Below are 14,327 nucleotides of genomic sequence, written 5' to 3'. Positions count from 1 at the left end.
GATTTTGGTCTGTATAATGACATAGTATGGTGTTATTGAGGTTATAGTTTAAGAAGAAACACTTCCAGTAAAAGTAAACACAGGGGCAGCCTTACTTTGGGAAATTTGCAAAGTGTTTTCTGAGAGAGAGAGAGAGAGAGAGAGAGAGAGAGAGAGAGAGAGAGATTTTATTTATTTATATTATTACATAATTACATTATACTATTTATTTTATTTATTTATTTTGAGGTAAGTATTTGAAATAAAAACCTCAAGATTTATTTATTTATTTGCAATTCATTTTTTGAATGTCAAAGAATCTAAAGTGCAGGTAAAAACTAACCTTTAACATCAATTTTGGTAAGTAATACTCAAGATGATGGGTATGATTAATCGATTAATCGATAATTGATCATTAAGAATTTCATTGATTACGTTCATTTTAATCGACAAACCGAATGTAGGTTGCTGTGCGTAGCGTAGAGTGACCAAACAGGGTCAGTACGTGTAGCTCTCTGCACTCAGAAGGAGCGAGACAGTCGATCAGTCTGCAGCGTACTGAAGTGCAAATGCGAATGTTGTGCAATGGTGACTTGTACAAGAAAGTCCACGCTTTCTGTTCGGGACAAGTGGGAGGCCATGTGCACAGTGTATTAAGCAGCACATATGTTTCGGTGTCCAGTGGGAAAAAGTTGCGCAAAACTGAATTAAACACATTATAATCTAAAACGGATTGATGTGGCTCTATATTCATTACGGTTTATATGTCGTAAAGTTGAATTTATTTATGCAGATTAGTAGTGCAGATAGTAATAATAATGATGATAATTTTAATATAAAAACGTTAATGATTAATCAATAATTGATCGTTAATTTTTCCGACGATCGATTAAGAAAATTTCACCAAATGCCCATCCTTACTCAAGATGAAACTTAAAATACAGGACTTTCTCTATCATAATTGTAAGTATGTATGAGCAAACGGTGAGGGGGGTTTGTGTGCATGCATGTTTGAGTCACGTTTTGCGGTAATGACATTAATGATGACGTCAGCTCCAATTGGGCAACGCAGTTTTAGGAAAACAAAACTTAACTATGTATTGCCTCATATATTTGATGTAGAAAGTAGTAGAAATCAAACAGGTCATTGCATTAAAACAGCAGGCATTTTTATATGGGACATTGTAGTGTTTCATGCATCTTCACTAATATTATTTTTGTAGTAGTGTTGTCACAGTACTAACATTTGAACATTAGATTCCCTGTCCTAGTAAGGAGGCTGTTATGTGTTGGTATGAATAAGACTAAAATCACCATAACCAGCCCACGCTCACAGGGTTTCATGATGACTTGTTTTGCAGAAGCACGATGGAGGAGCAGCCCACAGACATAGAGGTGACCGTGAAGACGTTAGATTCTCAGAGCAGAACTTACAACGTCCGAGCACAGGTGAAAACTACAACAACACTATACAGTTATGGGAAAAAACTACGACAACAACAACACTATACAGTTATGGGAAAAAACTACGACAACAACAACACTATACAGTTATGGTTAAAAACTACAACAACAACAACACTATACAGTCATGGGTAAAACAACAACAACAACAACACTATACAGTTATGGGAAAAAAATGCAACAACAACAACACTATACAGTTATGGGAAAAAACTACAACAACAACAACTCTATACAGTTACGGGTAAAAACTACAACAACAACTCTATACAGTCATGGGTAAAAACTACAACAACACTGTACAGTCATAGGTAAAAAAAAAAAATATAACAACACTGTACAGTCATGGGTGAAATTGCAAAATGATGAAATAGAAGATTATTATAAAATACATTCACTCCTGACTTTATTCCTTGTAAAGCAGGGTTATTGTGCAGTTACAATCTGTACAAATGTAATTTAAGCCAGTTAAGGTTCCATAGTGGTCCATAAGCGTATACAAGTCTATGTGCTCTTATGCTTCCCTTTTGGCCAGCACCTTTGTTAACTGTCCCTGACTCTGATTATGCTCATTATAGTGGGACTTTTCTTCTGAAAGCATTATGTAAAATTGACTTTTCAGAGTTTTGAAATGTTACAATTAATTGTTACCTCTCACTATTTATTCACCTGAAGTTGTATTTGGAGTGATTTGTGCTTACGTTTACGGTGACGTCAGCTCCAATTGGGCACCACAGTTTTAGGAAAACAAAACTGAACTATATCTTACTTCAGATATTTGATGTAGAAAGTAGTAAAAATCAAATAGGTCAATGCATTAAAACAGGAAGTATTTTTATATGGGACATTGTAGGATTTCATGCACCTAAACTAATATAGGTTTTGTAGTAGTGTTGACACAATACAAACTTTTCACTTAATTTTGATATTAAGGAATAGACACATGCCAATACTATGATTATATATTTGATATAGAAAGTAGTAAAAATAAAGACCAATATATAAATAAATAAATTCATGAATGAGAGGGTGCGTCCAAATGTTTTATTCATAGTCAGCAGTGTGAGAGATGAAGTTTGGACCTCTCATTCCATGTCTTCTGACTCACTCACTCACTCACTCACTGACTCACTCACTCACATGCCTTCTCCTTCTGCTCTTCTGCTGTGGTCCACTGAAATCCTTATATTCCCAATAAAATCATTAGGTGACCAAAATAGAAGTCTCCATTAATTGTAATTGATTCAAGGTTTAAAGGGCTACAGTCCTGCACAGAATTATTAAAACTAGTGAAAATACGTCAGTGAATTAAAACAGCAGGTATTTTTATATGGGGCATTGTAGTATTTCATGCTCCTAAACTAATATAGTTTTTGTAGTAGTGTTGTCACAGTACTAACATTTCACTTAATTTTGATATTAAGGAATAGACCCATGCCAATACTATGATTATATATTTGATATAAAAAGTTTTAAATATAAAGACCAAATAAATAAATAAAATGAAATAAATAAATTCATGAATGAGAGGGTGCGTCCAAATGTTTTATTCATAGTCAGCAGTGTGAGAGATGAAGTTTGGACCTCTCATTCCATGTCTTCTGACTCACTCACTCACTCACTCACTGGCTCACTCACTCACATGCCTTCTCCTTCTGCTCTTCTGCTGTGGTCCACTGAAATCCTTATATTCCCAATAAAATCATTAGGTGACCAAAATAGAAGTCTCCATTAATTGTAATTGATTCAAGGATTAAAGGTCTACAGTCCTCCACAGAATTATTAAAACTAGTGAAAATACGTCAGTGAATTTAAACAGCAGGTGTTTTTATATAGGACATTGTAGTATTTCATGCACCTAGACTAATATAGTTTTTGTGGTAATGTTGTCATTATACTAACATTTCACAAAATTTTGTTATTAAGAATAGATCCATGCCAATCTTATGATGATAACAAAAAAAAAAACACACCTTCTGTATGTAACAGTGTGTGATTTTCCACATTGAATGATAGTACTTTCTTTTCTATTCCCATGTTGTTTCATATATACTAGTCTATGTGCTCTTATACTTGTTCTGATACAGCTCAAGATCATTCTAAAACTATTAGGGGTGTGCAAAAATATTGAAATATCGATATATTGTATCGTTTAATGTCATTATATATTATCAATATCGCGAGCTGCTGTATCAGTGTATCACCAAAACAATTTTTTGGTATATTTTACTAAATTATTTTGTTACAGCGCTACAGTTTTGTTGCTTCTTTAGTGGAAGGAAACTCGTTTACGCGACACACTTGACATTTTCACTGTTCTGATGATTAAAATCGGTGTGTTTCATATGAACTTTGCGCAAGAAGTGGTTTAACAAAGACTTTTAGCATCACAGCCACAATTTAGCCATTATTTGTTACTGAACCGTATCGAATCGAATTGAAATATAGCGTATTGAATTGTATCGAATCGCAAACTCACTGTATCGGGATATGTATCGTTGCCTATGTATTGGGGCATGTATCGGGTCGGCAACTTCTGAATAGTTTTTAGGGCTGGGTCCCTAAAAACTATTCAGGAAAGGCTCATTTCTGTCCTGTCCTTTGTAGTAGTTTAGTAAATTCCTCACTCTGTGTTGTGTGTTTTGCTTTGCAGCTGACAGTGAAAGAGTTCAAGGAGCACATAGCGCCCTCTGTTGGCATCCCCATTGACAAACAGAGGCTGATCTACCAGGGCCGTGTACTGCAGGATGACCGCACGCTTCACGACTACAGTAAGGCACTAACAGCATCGATACTTTGCAGTAACATCATGCTGAGGGTGTTCTACATGTATCTCTATTGGCAAAACTTAAAACAGTTACCAGTTACATGTGAGAGACTTGCTTAAGCTCACGAATCATCTCACCTGCTGGAGTTCCAACCCAGTCAAAGTATCAATAACAGATGAACACATTATATTCTGGATTAGAGATGATCAAACAGCCTGAAGCGTTTATATCGGGGATCGGACGAGACGAGACGAGATTTAACTGAACTAATACATAAATAAATAAATGGTGCCGTTCACTTTACAATTTAAAAGTTGTATGGAGGATTTTTTTTGTTTTGTTTCAAATTGTAAATGAAAGTTCAAAATGGCATTATAGAGATGGAGCAGCTTTGTAATTATGATGTCCCCCCCCAAAAAAAAGAATGAAAATCCATCAGTTGTAGACGTGGTGGGGCCAGCTAAACATTAGCCAATAGAAAATGAGGCTGTCACGTTATCTATTGCCTGTAGGTTGTCAATCAAACTCCCTACGTTTCTAGTGTAACTTATTTGCCGGCGCTCTGGGATTGCATGGTTTACGTTCGTCTCTCCCGCATTCCACATACACAAGACGCCATTTACTCAAACAACACAGCGGTTCTTAGCGGCTTTTGTCAACTGGAGCTTCTTCACAGTTAGCACAGGTTTGTTGCAATGGCAGACAAGACCGTTTTTGAGGTCGCTGAAAGAAGAAGAGAAGGGGAAAAGGAGCGAAGCCAAACTAAGGTGATTCTTGGAGATTCCCTCCAGCGATGGTGCACTGAAGCAGACGAAGGGTCTAAAAAGTGTTAACCCTGTCATTCAATCAATCAATCAATCAATCAATCAAATTTTATTTTTAAAACACTTTTTATTTAAAAAAAAAAGTAACACAAAGTGCTTTGTGATGATTAGTAGACCAGGGTTATTTTCACAGAAGAGAAGTCCTGAGGGCAAATTTGAGGAAAAGTTTACTAAGATGAATGTTGAGTTCTAAGCATTCCAATTTGCATATTAATATGGAACTTGTTTTTTCCATTTTTAAAAATTTAAAAATGTCTAACGTAATCAATAAAACAAAATAACACTGGTCTCAGAATATATGAGTGTTAAAATAGTGCAGGAGTCGTAATATGATATTTTTATGTCCTCTTTAGAAGCATTAAGGGCTTTGTGTGCTAGCTGCACTAATATATCTGAGTGAAGGTGTAAGGCTACATTCTGTCACGTTTAGAGCATTTTACATTTGCAAAGTTGTTTAATAGAACAAAGAACCATATACAAAAAATCCAAACAGACACTGAAAATGACAGAATGATCCAACCAAAACTGGACTCAGCAGACTGCACCTATGACACCCGGAGCTTACTCCCAGACCATTGCCTGTACCTGGATTCTCCATCAGACCTGGTCCCTGCTGGGCCCTGCTACTCCCTGGTGAGCCACCTCCAGACAAGAATCTCTGTCTGGGGTGGTTTCCTTCTGTTCTTGCCTCTGTGCCACCGCTGGACATAGTTCTCTGTCCGGGGTGGTTACCTGTTCCCCGAGACCTCCCTGTGATGTCACACAGCAGCTGCTTCCTGCTCATCTCCTGGACTCCATTAAGCAGGTTTTTGCTCCTCACCTGAGGCCCTCTTTACACACTGTCTTGTCTTTGTTGGGGTCCATGTCCCCTAGTTCTCTGGACTCGTCACTGCAGACTTCTGAGCTGTCACCTTTACATGTGGAGTCTCTGGGTGTTTCCAACCAGCCCCTGCCGCTGTTGGATTTTAATTTTTTTTTCCCCGAAATCTACTGGTTCTCCCTTCTTAGCCTCTGGACCTTCCTGGTTGTTTTCTAGTTGGTCCTCCCTCCACCCTTCCTGGTCCGTGTGTGATCCGCCTCTTGAAGGGGGGATAATGTCATGGTGTTAATTTTCATTGAATTATTTTATTATTACTGATTGGATTTTTGTGTTTTTGTGTATCATTCTTTGTTATATTAAAGTACTTCGCAAATGCAGTCCTGCATTTTGGGTCCTCCGTCTGCTCTAAACGTGACAACATGCACCATTGACAGGCCTATAGACAGGTATTCAATACTCCATCCAATCCTTTATTGATTAATTTAGACACTGGAATATGCGCAAATTCACTTGGCAGAAGCACTGTTTGTCTTCATTTCGTAGTTTTACAAATTCATAAAAGTCAGTGACATGAGGCTCAATGTATTCATTGAACATCAATATACGACTGAGAAATGAGTGTAGGATTTCAACACCTTTGGCAGCAAGTGAGCAGTAGTGAGTAAACCTTTTTCAGTTCCAAAACATGCCCATTTGCTGCAGACTTCCTTAAAGGGATAGTTCGGATTTTTTGACATAAATCTGTATGGCATCCCCATCATCAGTGTTGTGCATCCACACCGACTTACCCCCGAAAGCGTCCGGTGAGCCGAGATACTGGCCCGTTTTGGTGCTGAGGAAAGTAGTTCGGCAAGTTGTGTGGGGACTGTTTACTAAAGCGTTTTTCTTCTCAAAGCAATATGTGTTCAAAAGAGTGATACATTTGCATCACAAAACCATCGTCGCCAAAAAAGTCAGACCTCATAATCGCTTGGCGCTATTTTCTCTCCGTACGTACCACTGCGCGCGGCCGCCAGGTGACAGCCGCGCACGGATCCATCACTTTGTTCAGTTGTTCGGCAGTGTTTACATGCGCAGACCGCCGCCACGCGAGAGAGCTAACGAGAGAACTAGAGCCATAAGTATATGAGCTTGTATAAGATACATATAAATATATCTAAAAAATGGTGCGAACTCTTGATTATCCAGGCTGTAACAACATAAATCTGGCTGAATCTCCAAGCACATTTCACTGTTTTCCTGTCACGGACTTTGCGCTGAGGAAACTTTGGCTTCTTGCCTTTGGCTTCAATGTGGAAACCAAACCAAGTAAGAACGAAGAAGTGCCGCTATGTTTACAAGAGAACAGACTCAAGAATCAGCTGTAACTCTGTGTGCAGTAAATCATTCAGTGTCATATCACCAGTGAAGCTTCTACAAAACGTAACTTTATAAGTCGACTGTTATTACTATTGTAAATGTTGTGTACACTATTGTCAGCAGCTACGTGGACGTGTGGATGATTCTATGTTTCTATTAGTCGTCCATACTTCAGTCACAGTGTCGGCTCTATGTTCGCTGTATATGAGTTTATAAATGACGTGATGGTGATTGTCGCTCACTCGGTCTCTCACGGCTCCAGCTTCAACTTGTACCACTTCTCTGTCTTTTCTCTCTCTCTCTGCCCGTTCTAACTCCATCTGATGAAATTCGGCATCAGTATATTCGGGTTCATAAAGATCTCCCCTTGGGTTTGTGGTAAAGGCAAAGTCTTTATTGTCGGTGTCATACAAAAATGGGGAAAAAAATATATTTTCAAACTATAGACCAATTTCAATACTCTCTCAATTCTCAAAAATAATAGAAAAAATATTTGTTCATCGATTAGATAAATTCATAGAAAAATATGAGCTCCTAAGTGACCATCAATATGGATTCAGGAAAAATCGTTCCACCTCAATGGCTGTTATGGAATTGGTAGAAAATTTATCTACAGCAATTGATTCAAAGAAATACAGTGTGGGTATCTTTATTGACCTTAAGAAGGCTTTTGATACCCTCGACCATAATATATTATTGCAAAAATTAGAAAGATATGGACTGCGAGGACCTGTGCATGCCTGGTTACAAAGCTGTCTACAAAACCGATACCAGTATGTTGAAATAAATAATAAAAAATCTGTATTGTTGAAAGTAAATTGTGGAATTCCACAAGGCTCGACGCTTGGGCCAAAACTATTTATTATGTATATAAATGATTTATGTTCGGCATCAAAAATGTTCAATTATGTCCTCTTCGCAGATGATACCACCCTCTACTGCTCAGGTGAAGACCAAAGGCAGCTTTTTCAAATGGTGGAGAGGGAGCTGCAGAAAATAAAAGTTTGGTTTGATATTAATAAATTATCGCTAAACATAGAAAAAACTAAATTTATGGTATTTGCAAAGCGAAAAGTACAAAATCATGTACAAATTATGCTCAATAATCCACCACTAGAAAGAGTCTTTCAAAATAAATTTTTAGGAATAACCATAGATCATAATTTAAAACTGGAAATCACACATAAATACAATTAGGAACAAACTATCCAAAGTGATCGCAATTATATATAAATATAGATATACCCTAGATAAAAACAGTCTTTTTATTATATATAACTCGCTGGTAATGCCCTACATAACCTACGGTATTGAGATTTGGGGGCAATACATATAAGACGAATACAAAGCCAATCTTTACCCTACAAAAAAAGGCAATAAGAGCAATCACATTATCAACTTATAACGAACCAACCAATGCATTATTTATAAACCTTCAAACGCTGAAATTTTACGATTTAGTCGACCTGTACACTCTTAAAATCATGTTCAAAGTAAACAACAATCTCCTGTCGAAATCGTTACAGAACATGTTCAAAATCCGAAAGAGCCGATATGAGCTCAGAGGCACGACCATGTTTATTAAAAAAGAAAATCAGAACAAACATTATGAAATTTTGTAAATCTGTTAAAGGGGTGGAGCTCTGGAACAACTGTACAGAAAACCTAAAATTGTGCACCACTTTCTTTCACTTCATAAAGAAGTTTAAATGTTTAACTCTGGACAGATACATGAAATATGAGACTTAGTTTGTGCTGTAATACTTTATTGTTCTGTTACTGATTAGCTTGTTTCTTCCTGCTGTATTTATGAAGATGAACTGGTGTCAAGATGAAGCTCTGACAAAGGAATAAAGGGTAGGCATAATAAGCTTAAGCTTCAGCCTGCACCTTTTCGGTCTGTATATGTTAAATATGACTGTTTATGAATTCATGTCAAAATATACCTGTGACCGAAATAAATAAATAAATAAATAAATAATCAGACATGTTGTCGCTAACATTCCGAGCAGTAAACAAAGTGAACCAGGCTTATATACTTATGGCTCTAGCTCTCTCGTTAGCTCTCTCGCATGGCGACAGTCTGTGCATGTAAACACTGCCGAACAACTGAAGAAAGTGATGGATCCGTGCGCGGCTGTCACCTGGAGGCAGCGCGCAGTGATACGAACAGAAAGAAAATAGTGCCAAGCGATTATGAGGTCTGACTTTTTTGGCGATGATGGTTTTGTGATGCAAATGTATCACTCTTTTGAACACATATTGCTTTGAGAAGAAAAACGCTTTAGTATACAGTCCCCACACAACTTGCCGAACTACTTTCCTCAGCACCAAAACCGGTCGGTGTGGATGCACAACACTGATGACGGGGATGCCATACAAATTTATGTCAAAAAATCCAAACTATCCCTTTAAGTCATTTATCAACCACATTATTATTTTTCCCTTGTCATCATTTGCTTCTCCTCTTGACTGTGATGCTTTTCTTGTAACAGTCGGGATGGTACTGCCAAATCACTTACCCCTGCCACACGTACAGAAAGACTATGATCACACTTTGCACCCTCAGTTAATTGTTGACTGAAGGCCTTGTCCCACTTTAAGATCACATTTGTTAAAATTCATTTTGTTAATTTCTCAATATCCTACAGTTGCATATAATTATTAGTTTTGGTTAATTTATCACATTAGACATTGTTCATTTATATATACCTTTCCATTCCTCATACTTACCTGCAGCTCCACACGGTCCAGACAAAAGAGGAGGCGAGTTTTAAAAACTTGGAGGAGGTTATGGGCTGGACCATTTGGCGGGGAGAACTGGTTTAAGTTCTTTTTCATTATTTTTACCTCTGCCAAGGAGGTTATGTTTTTGCCGGCGTTTGTCTGTTTGTTTGTTTGTCTGTTAGCAACATAACTCAAAAAGTTATGGACCGATTTTGATTAAATTTTCAGGATTTGTTGGAAATGTGAAAAGGAAGAACTGATTTCATTTTGGGGGTGATCCGGAAGAAATCCTGGATTCTGGATCAGTTTGAAATTTTAGTTAACATTGTGGTAAATGGGGCCAAAAATTTTGTTTCTCAATATCTCGGTTAATTATTGACCAAACCCCATGAAATTTGACTCAGGGATGGACAATGGGATCCTCTTTCATAGTCCAAATTGAAAGATACGAGACAAATATTTATGGAAAACACAATTAATATGAGGGGGACTATAGTCCTTGGCAGAGGTCTGCGCTCTCTGACTGCTTTTCTAGTTTTATATCTGGTTTTATAGTTTATTTTCAATGCACTGTTTAGTTTATGTTAAATATTTTGATTTTAAAAGGGGACTTGGGCTCAGGAAAAGAAATCCTCGGTTTGCTTTGAAGAGAGACCTGGACCTGATGCTCACCTGGGGGAGGTACTTCCTGCTGGGTGGGGTATAAAAGCAAAGCAGGTGGCATCAATTGGGAGACTTCTGTGCAGATTTGTGCAGGTTGTTTAGTGCTTTTGATTTGAGTTACTTCTTTTCCTTTTATTTGTACTTTCTTTTGCGTTGCTCCAGAAGTCTGTTTTAAAATAAATTTGACAATTGTTGTGGTTTTCGTCTGCCTCCTAACATTGCTATGAGTGGAGGAGCTGGCCAGACATGGTCGGAGTTTCTTTCATGGATTGTTAATGTTGTTGGCAAAATAAGCAGAGCTTCCTGTCTGTTGATCATGTCCTACTTCGTAGCTGTGAGCTAATTTGAGGTATGGTTATGGTTGAATGTGATGTTTTTTGTCATAGTTTTATTTTACCCTTATCTGTAAAAGTTGTAAAACACTTCTTTTGCCCATGTACTTCACCTTTATTGTCAAAATCCTGTGGATCTGGTCAATATTGGCAGCATCTTGAAATTTCTGTCTTCTGCAGACACTTTTAAGTGATTGCAGGCCTTGAGTTGTTCCTCTGTAAATGTTCTTGTCTTGATTCTTGATTCTTCTCTAGATTTCTGGCAAATGATACAATCTCCATAGGAAGGACTGAACATGGAACATCTCAAACAAACACACTTTTCCATTTTTCTCCACCACCGCAGTATGAATAACTAGTAACTCCGTCACATGTATTGTATGACAACATTTCAGTAAATAACTATCGGCTCTGTTCTCAATAAAGAATGAAAGCTGTGGAAAAAGTGATAAATGACTTCTAGGAATAAAATTGAGCAATATAGCTATATATTGTATTTGTTCCAGTATGCTAATTAGGAGTCACGTGGTGATTTCTATCTTAGTTATAATATTTATCTGATTTTGTGTACAGTCCCTGACAAAAGTCTTGTCACTTATCCATTTTGTAGAAACAAAAGTTTATAACCTGACTTTAAATTAATCGATTGGTTTTAGAAATGTCTCATATGAAAGCTAAAACCCTCCCAAATTATGCTCAATATACTAAAATAAATTTGCTTCACTGAAAAAAGATTGATCATTCAATGAACACAGAAAGGTCAGATTTTGGCAAGACAAAAGTCTTGTCGCCTTGTCATATGATGCACCCAATCCTAGATTACAGCCTCACCTGTGATCAGTTACTGATCAATCAATTAGTGGGTGTGTATAAAAAGAACCCAGCACACCAGACCTTCACATCAACTGCAACTTGACCTCTGACAACATGCCTAAGATCCACCCTGAGACCAAAGCGTTAATTATCAAGAGGCTGAAGACCAGATCCACTGCTGAAGTGGCTGACACCTTTAATGTGTCTCAGCGTCAAGTACAAAGAATAAGAAAAAGTTCTGAAATGACTGGAGATGTTTTTGACAAGCCCAGGTCCGGCAGACCCCGCAAGACAACTGCTCGGGAGGACCGTTCAAATCCAAGGCCAGCCCCTTTTCCACTGCAGCAGACTCCACCAGGCCTGGTCACCTCAAGTCCCTGTGTCAACCAGAACAGTTTGTAGAATTCTGTCTCCAAATGGCCTCCATGGTCGAATCAGTGCACAGAAACCAGCACTAAACAAAAGGCAATTAAAAAAACGTGTGGCATTTGCCAAGGCCCACAGCCTGCTAAAAGGACGGACACTGGAAAAGTGGCAGAAGGTGGATTTCTCAGATGAATCCTCGGTCGAATTACATCACAGCCGCTACAAATATTGCAGGAGACCTACTGGAGCCCGCATGGATCCAAGATTCACCCAGGAAACAGTTAAGTTTGGTGGCAGAAAAATCATGGTCTGGGGTTCCATCCAGTATGGGGGTGTGCGAGACATTTGCAGGGTGGAAGGCAATATCAACAGCCTAAAATATCAAGAAGTATTAGCTCCTCTTACATTCCCAACTATAAAAGGGGTCGAATTTTGCAGCACGATGGTGCTCCATCGCATACTTCAATCTCTACATCAAAGTTTCTCAAGGTGAAGAAGATCAAGGTGCTCCAGGACTGGCCAGTCCCAGTCACCAGACATGAACATCATTGAGCATGTCTGGGGTAGAATGAAAGAGGAAGCATGGAAGGCAAAACCAAAGAATCTTGATGAACTCTGGGAGGCATGTAAGACGCTTTCTTTGCTATTCCTGATGACTTCATCAACAAATTGTATGAATCATTGTCGAACCGCATGGATGCAGTCCTTCAAGCTCATGGAAGTCATACAAGATATTAGATATGGATCTCACAGCACCACTACTTAATTCACTGACGTTATGCAACATATTTTTCTATTTGAAGTAAATTATTTGTTCAATTTTCGGTAGGCGACAAAACTTTTGTCTTGCCAAAATCTGACCTTTCTGTGTTCATTAAATGATCAATCTTTCTTCAGTGAAGCAAATTTATTTTAGTATATTGAGCATAATTTGGGAGGGTTTTAGCTTTCATATGAGACATTTCTAAAACCAATCGATTAATTTAAAGTCAGGTTATAAGCTTTTGTTTCTACAAAATGGATAAGTGACAAGACTTTTGTCAGGGACTGTATTTATGTATGTATATATTCTGGACATTTTATGAAATCCATTTATATAAAGGGAACTTTAATTGCTATGCTATTATTCAAATTAGCAGTCTTAAAACTATGAATCAAGGATATGGAATCAGCATCCTCGAATTATGGGAAGAAGCATGTTTACCAACGCCAAATTTGTCCTCAGAATTACTGTCAGTCTCCCTCATTTCCTTCAACCCACCCAAACCGCACAGCAGCCCAAATCCACCCACCACGAACAAGCCACCCATACAGTCACATGCACTCACCCACATGTGCGCACACACACACACACACACACGCACACACAGGCACTCTCATGCTAAAATACATAAAACTATATATAGTAAAACATATATGTTCTATGAATACATTATCCTACCATGCACCTCAAAGTCCGCTGTGTTTAGGATCCATGAATGATTATTCTTAGACCAAATATCATCATTAAAACCTATAATTTGGCTGTGTATTTTTATTACTTTGTGATTTCAAAAGTGAAGTTTCTGAAATAGATTATAAATCTTTCTTGTGCAACATTCTAGCTGATTAGCCTCCTACTGAACTGTATTTTCTCTCCTCTATATTGAATATTTATTGAAAATGTATTTTGTGATCTGGGGGAGGACTGGGGCACTAGGGACTGTCCAAAGAATAAACCACATTTCTGCTGTTTAGGAGGGATTTCACTGTAATAAAAAAAATGACAGATGAGACATTGTATAAAGAAGAAGTGTACAAGGAACTTCCTGTTCTAAGCCTTTATGCGGTGACAAATATTTTCCATATTAAAGTGGAACTAAACACTATAGGCAATTTCTTTGGCATTGTTTATTGTTCCTAGTCATTTTTTGGCAACTTGGCAGACTCTGTAAATTTGCAGCTTTCAGCTGAAAAATGGCCAAAGAGTTTGTGCTCCCTCCAGTGGCCTGTGCAATTTCAAGTAGTTAGTGACATCACACAGCACTGCACTGATCACATACAGGTGTTTCTGATACAAACAGAAACACCTTCTGATACAAACAGAAACACCTTTAGTCCTCCAGACACCACCCCTCCTCCCCCCTCACTCTCCCCTTTAGTCCTCCAGACACCGCCCCTCCTCCCCCCTCATTCTCCCCTTTAGTCCTCCAGACACCGCCCCTCCTCCCCC

General features: G+C 38.1%; 1 protein-coding gene across 3 annotated transcripts in view; it reads left to right on the top strand.

Annotated features, from left to right (window-relative positions):
• Positions 1–14,327, top strand: part of bag6 (BCL2 associated athanogene 6) — a 43,487-nt gene that overhangs the window by 1,508 nt on the left and 27,652 nt on the right. For all 3 annotated transcript variants that reach the window (XM_055164026.1, XM_055164027.1, XM_055164025.1), the window contains exons 2-3: positions 1,341–1,428; positions 4,097–4,214. In XM_055164026.1, coding sequence (XP_055020001.1) covers positions 1,348–1,428; positions 4,097–4,214 — 199 coding nt within the window. In that variant the 5' untranslated portion in view covers positions 1,341–1,347. The remainder of the gene's footprint in view (positions 1–1,340; positions 1,429–4,096; positions 4,215–14,327) is intronic.

Source organism: Boleophthalmus pectinirostris, unplaced genomic scaffold (assembly GCF_026225935.1).
Source record: "Boleophthalmus pectinirostris isolate CB_2022bp ecotype Guang Dong unplaced genomic scaffold, ASM2622593v1 HiC_scaffold_6, whole genome shotgun sequence".
Taxonomy (NCBI): Eukaryota; Metazoa; Chordata; class Actinopteri; order Gobiiformes; family Gobiidae; genus Boleophthalmus; species Boleophthalmus pectinirostris.
The sequence above is the reverse complement of the archived record's forward strand: the minus strand, read 5'-3'. Positions and strand labels throughout refer to the sequence as shown.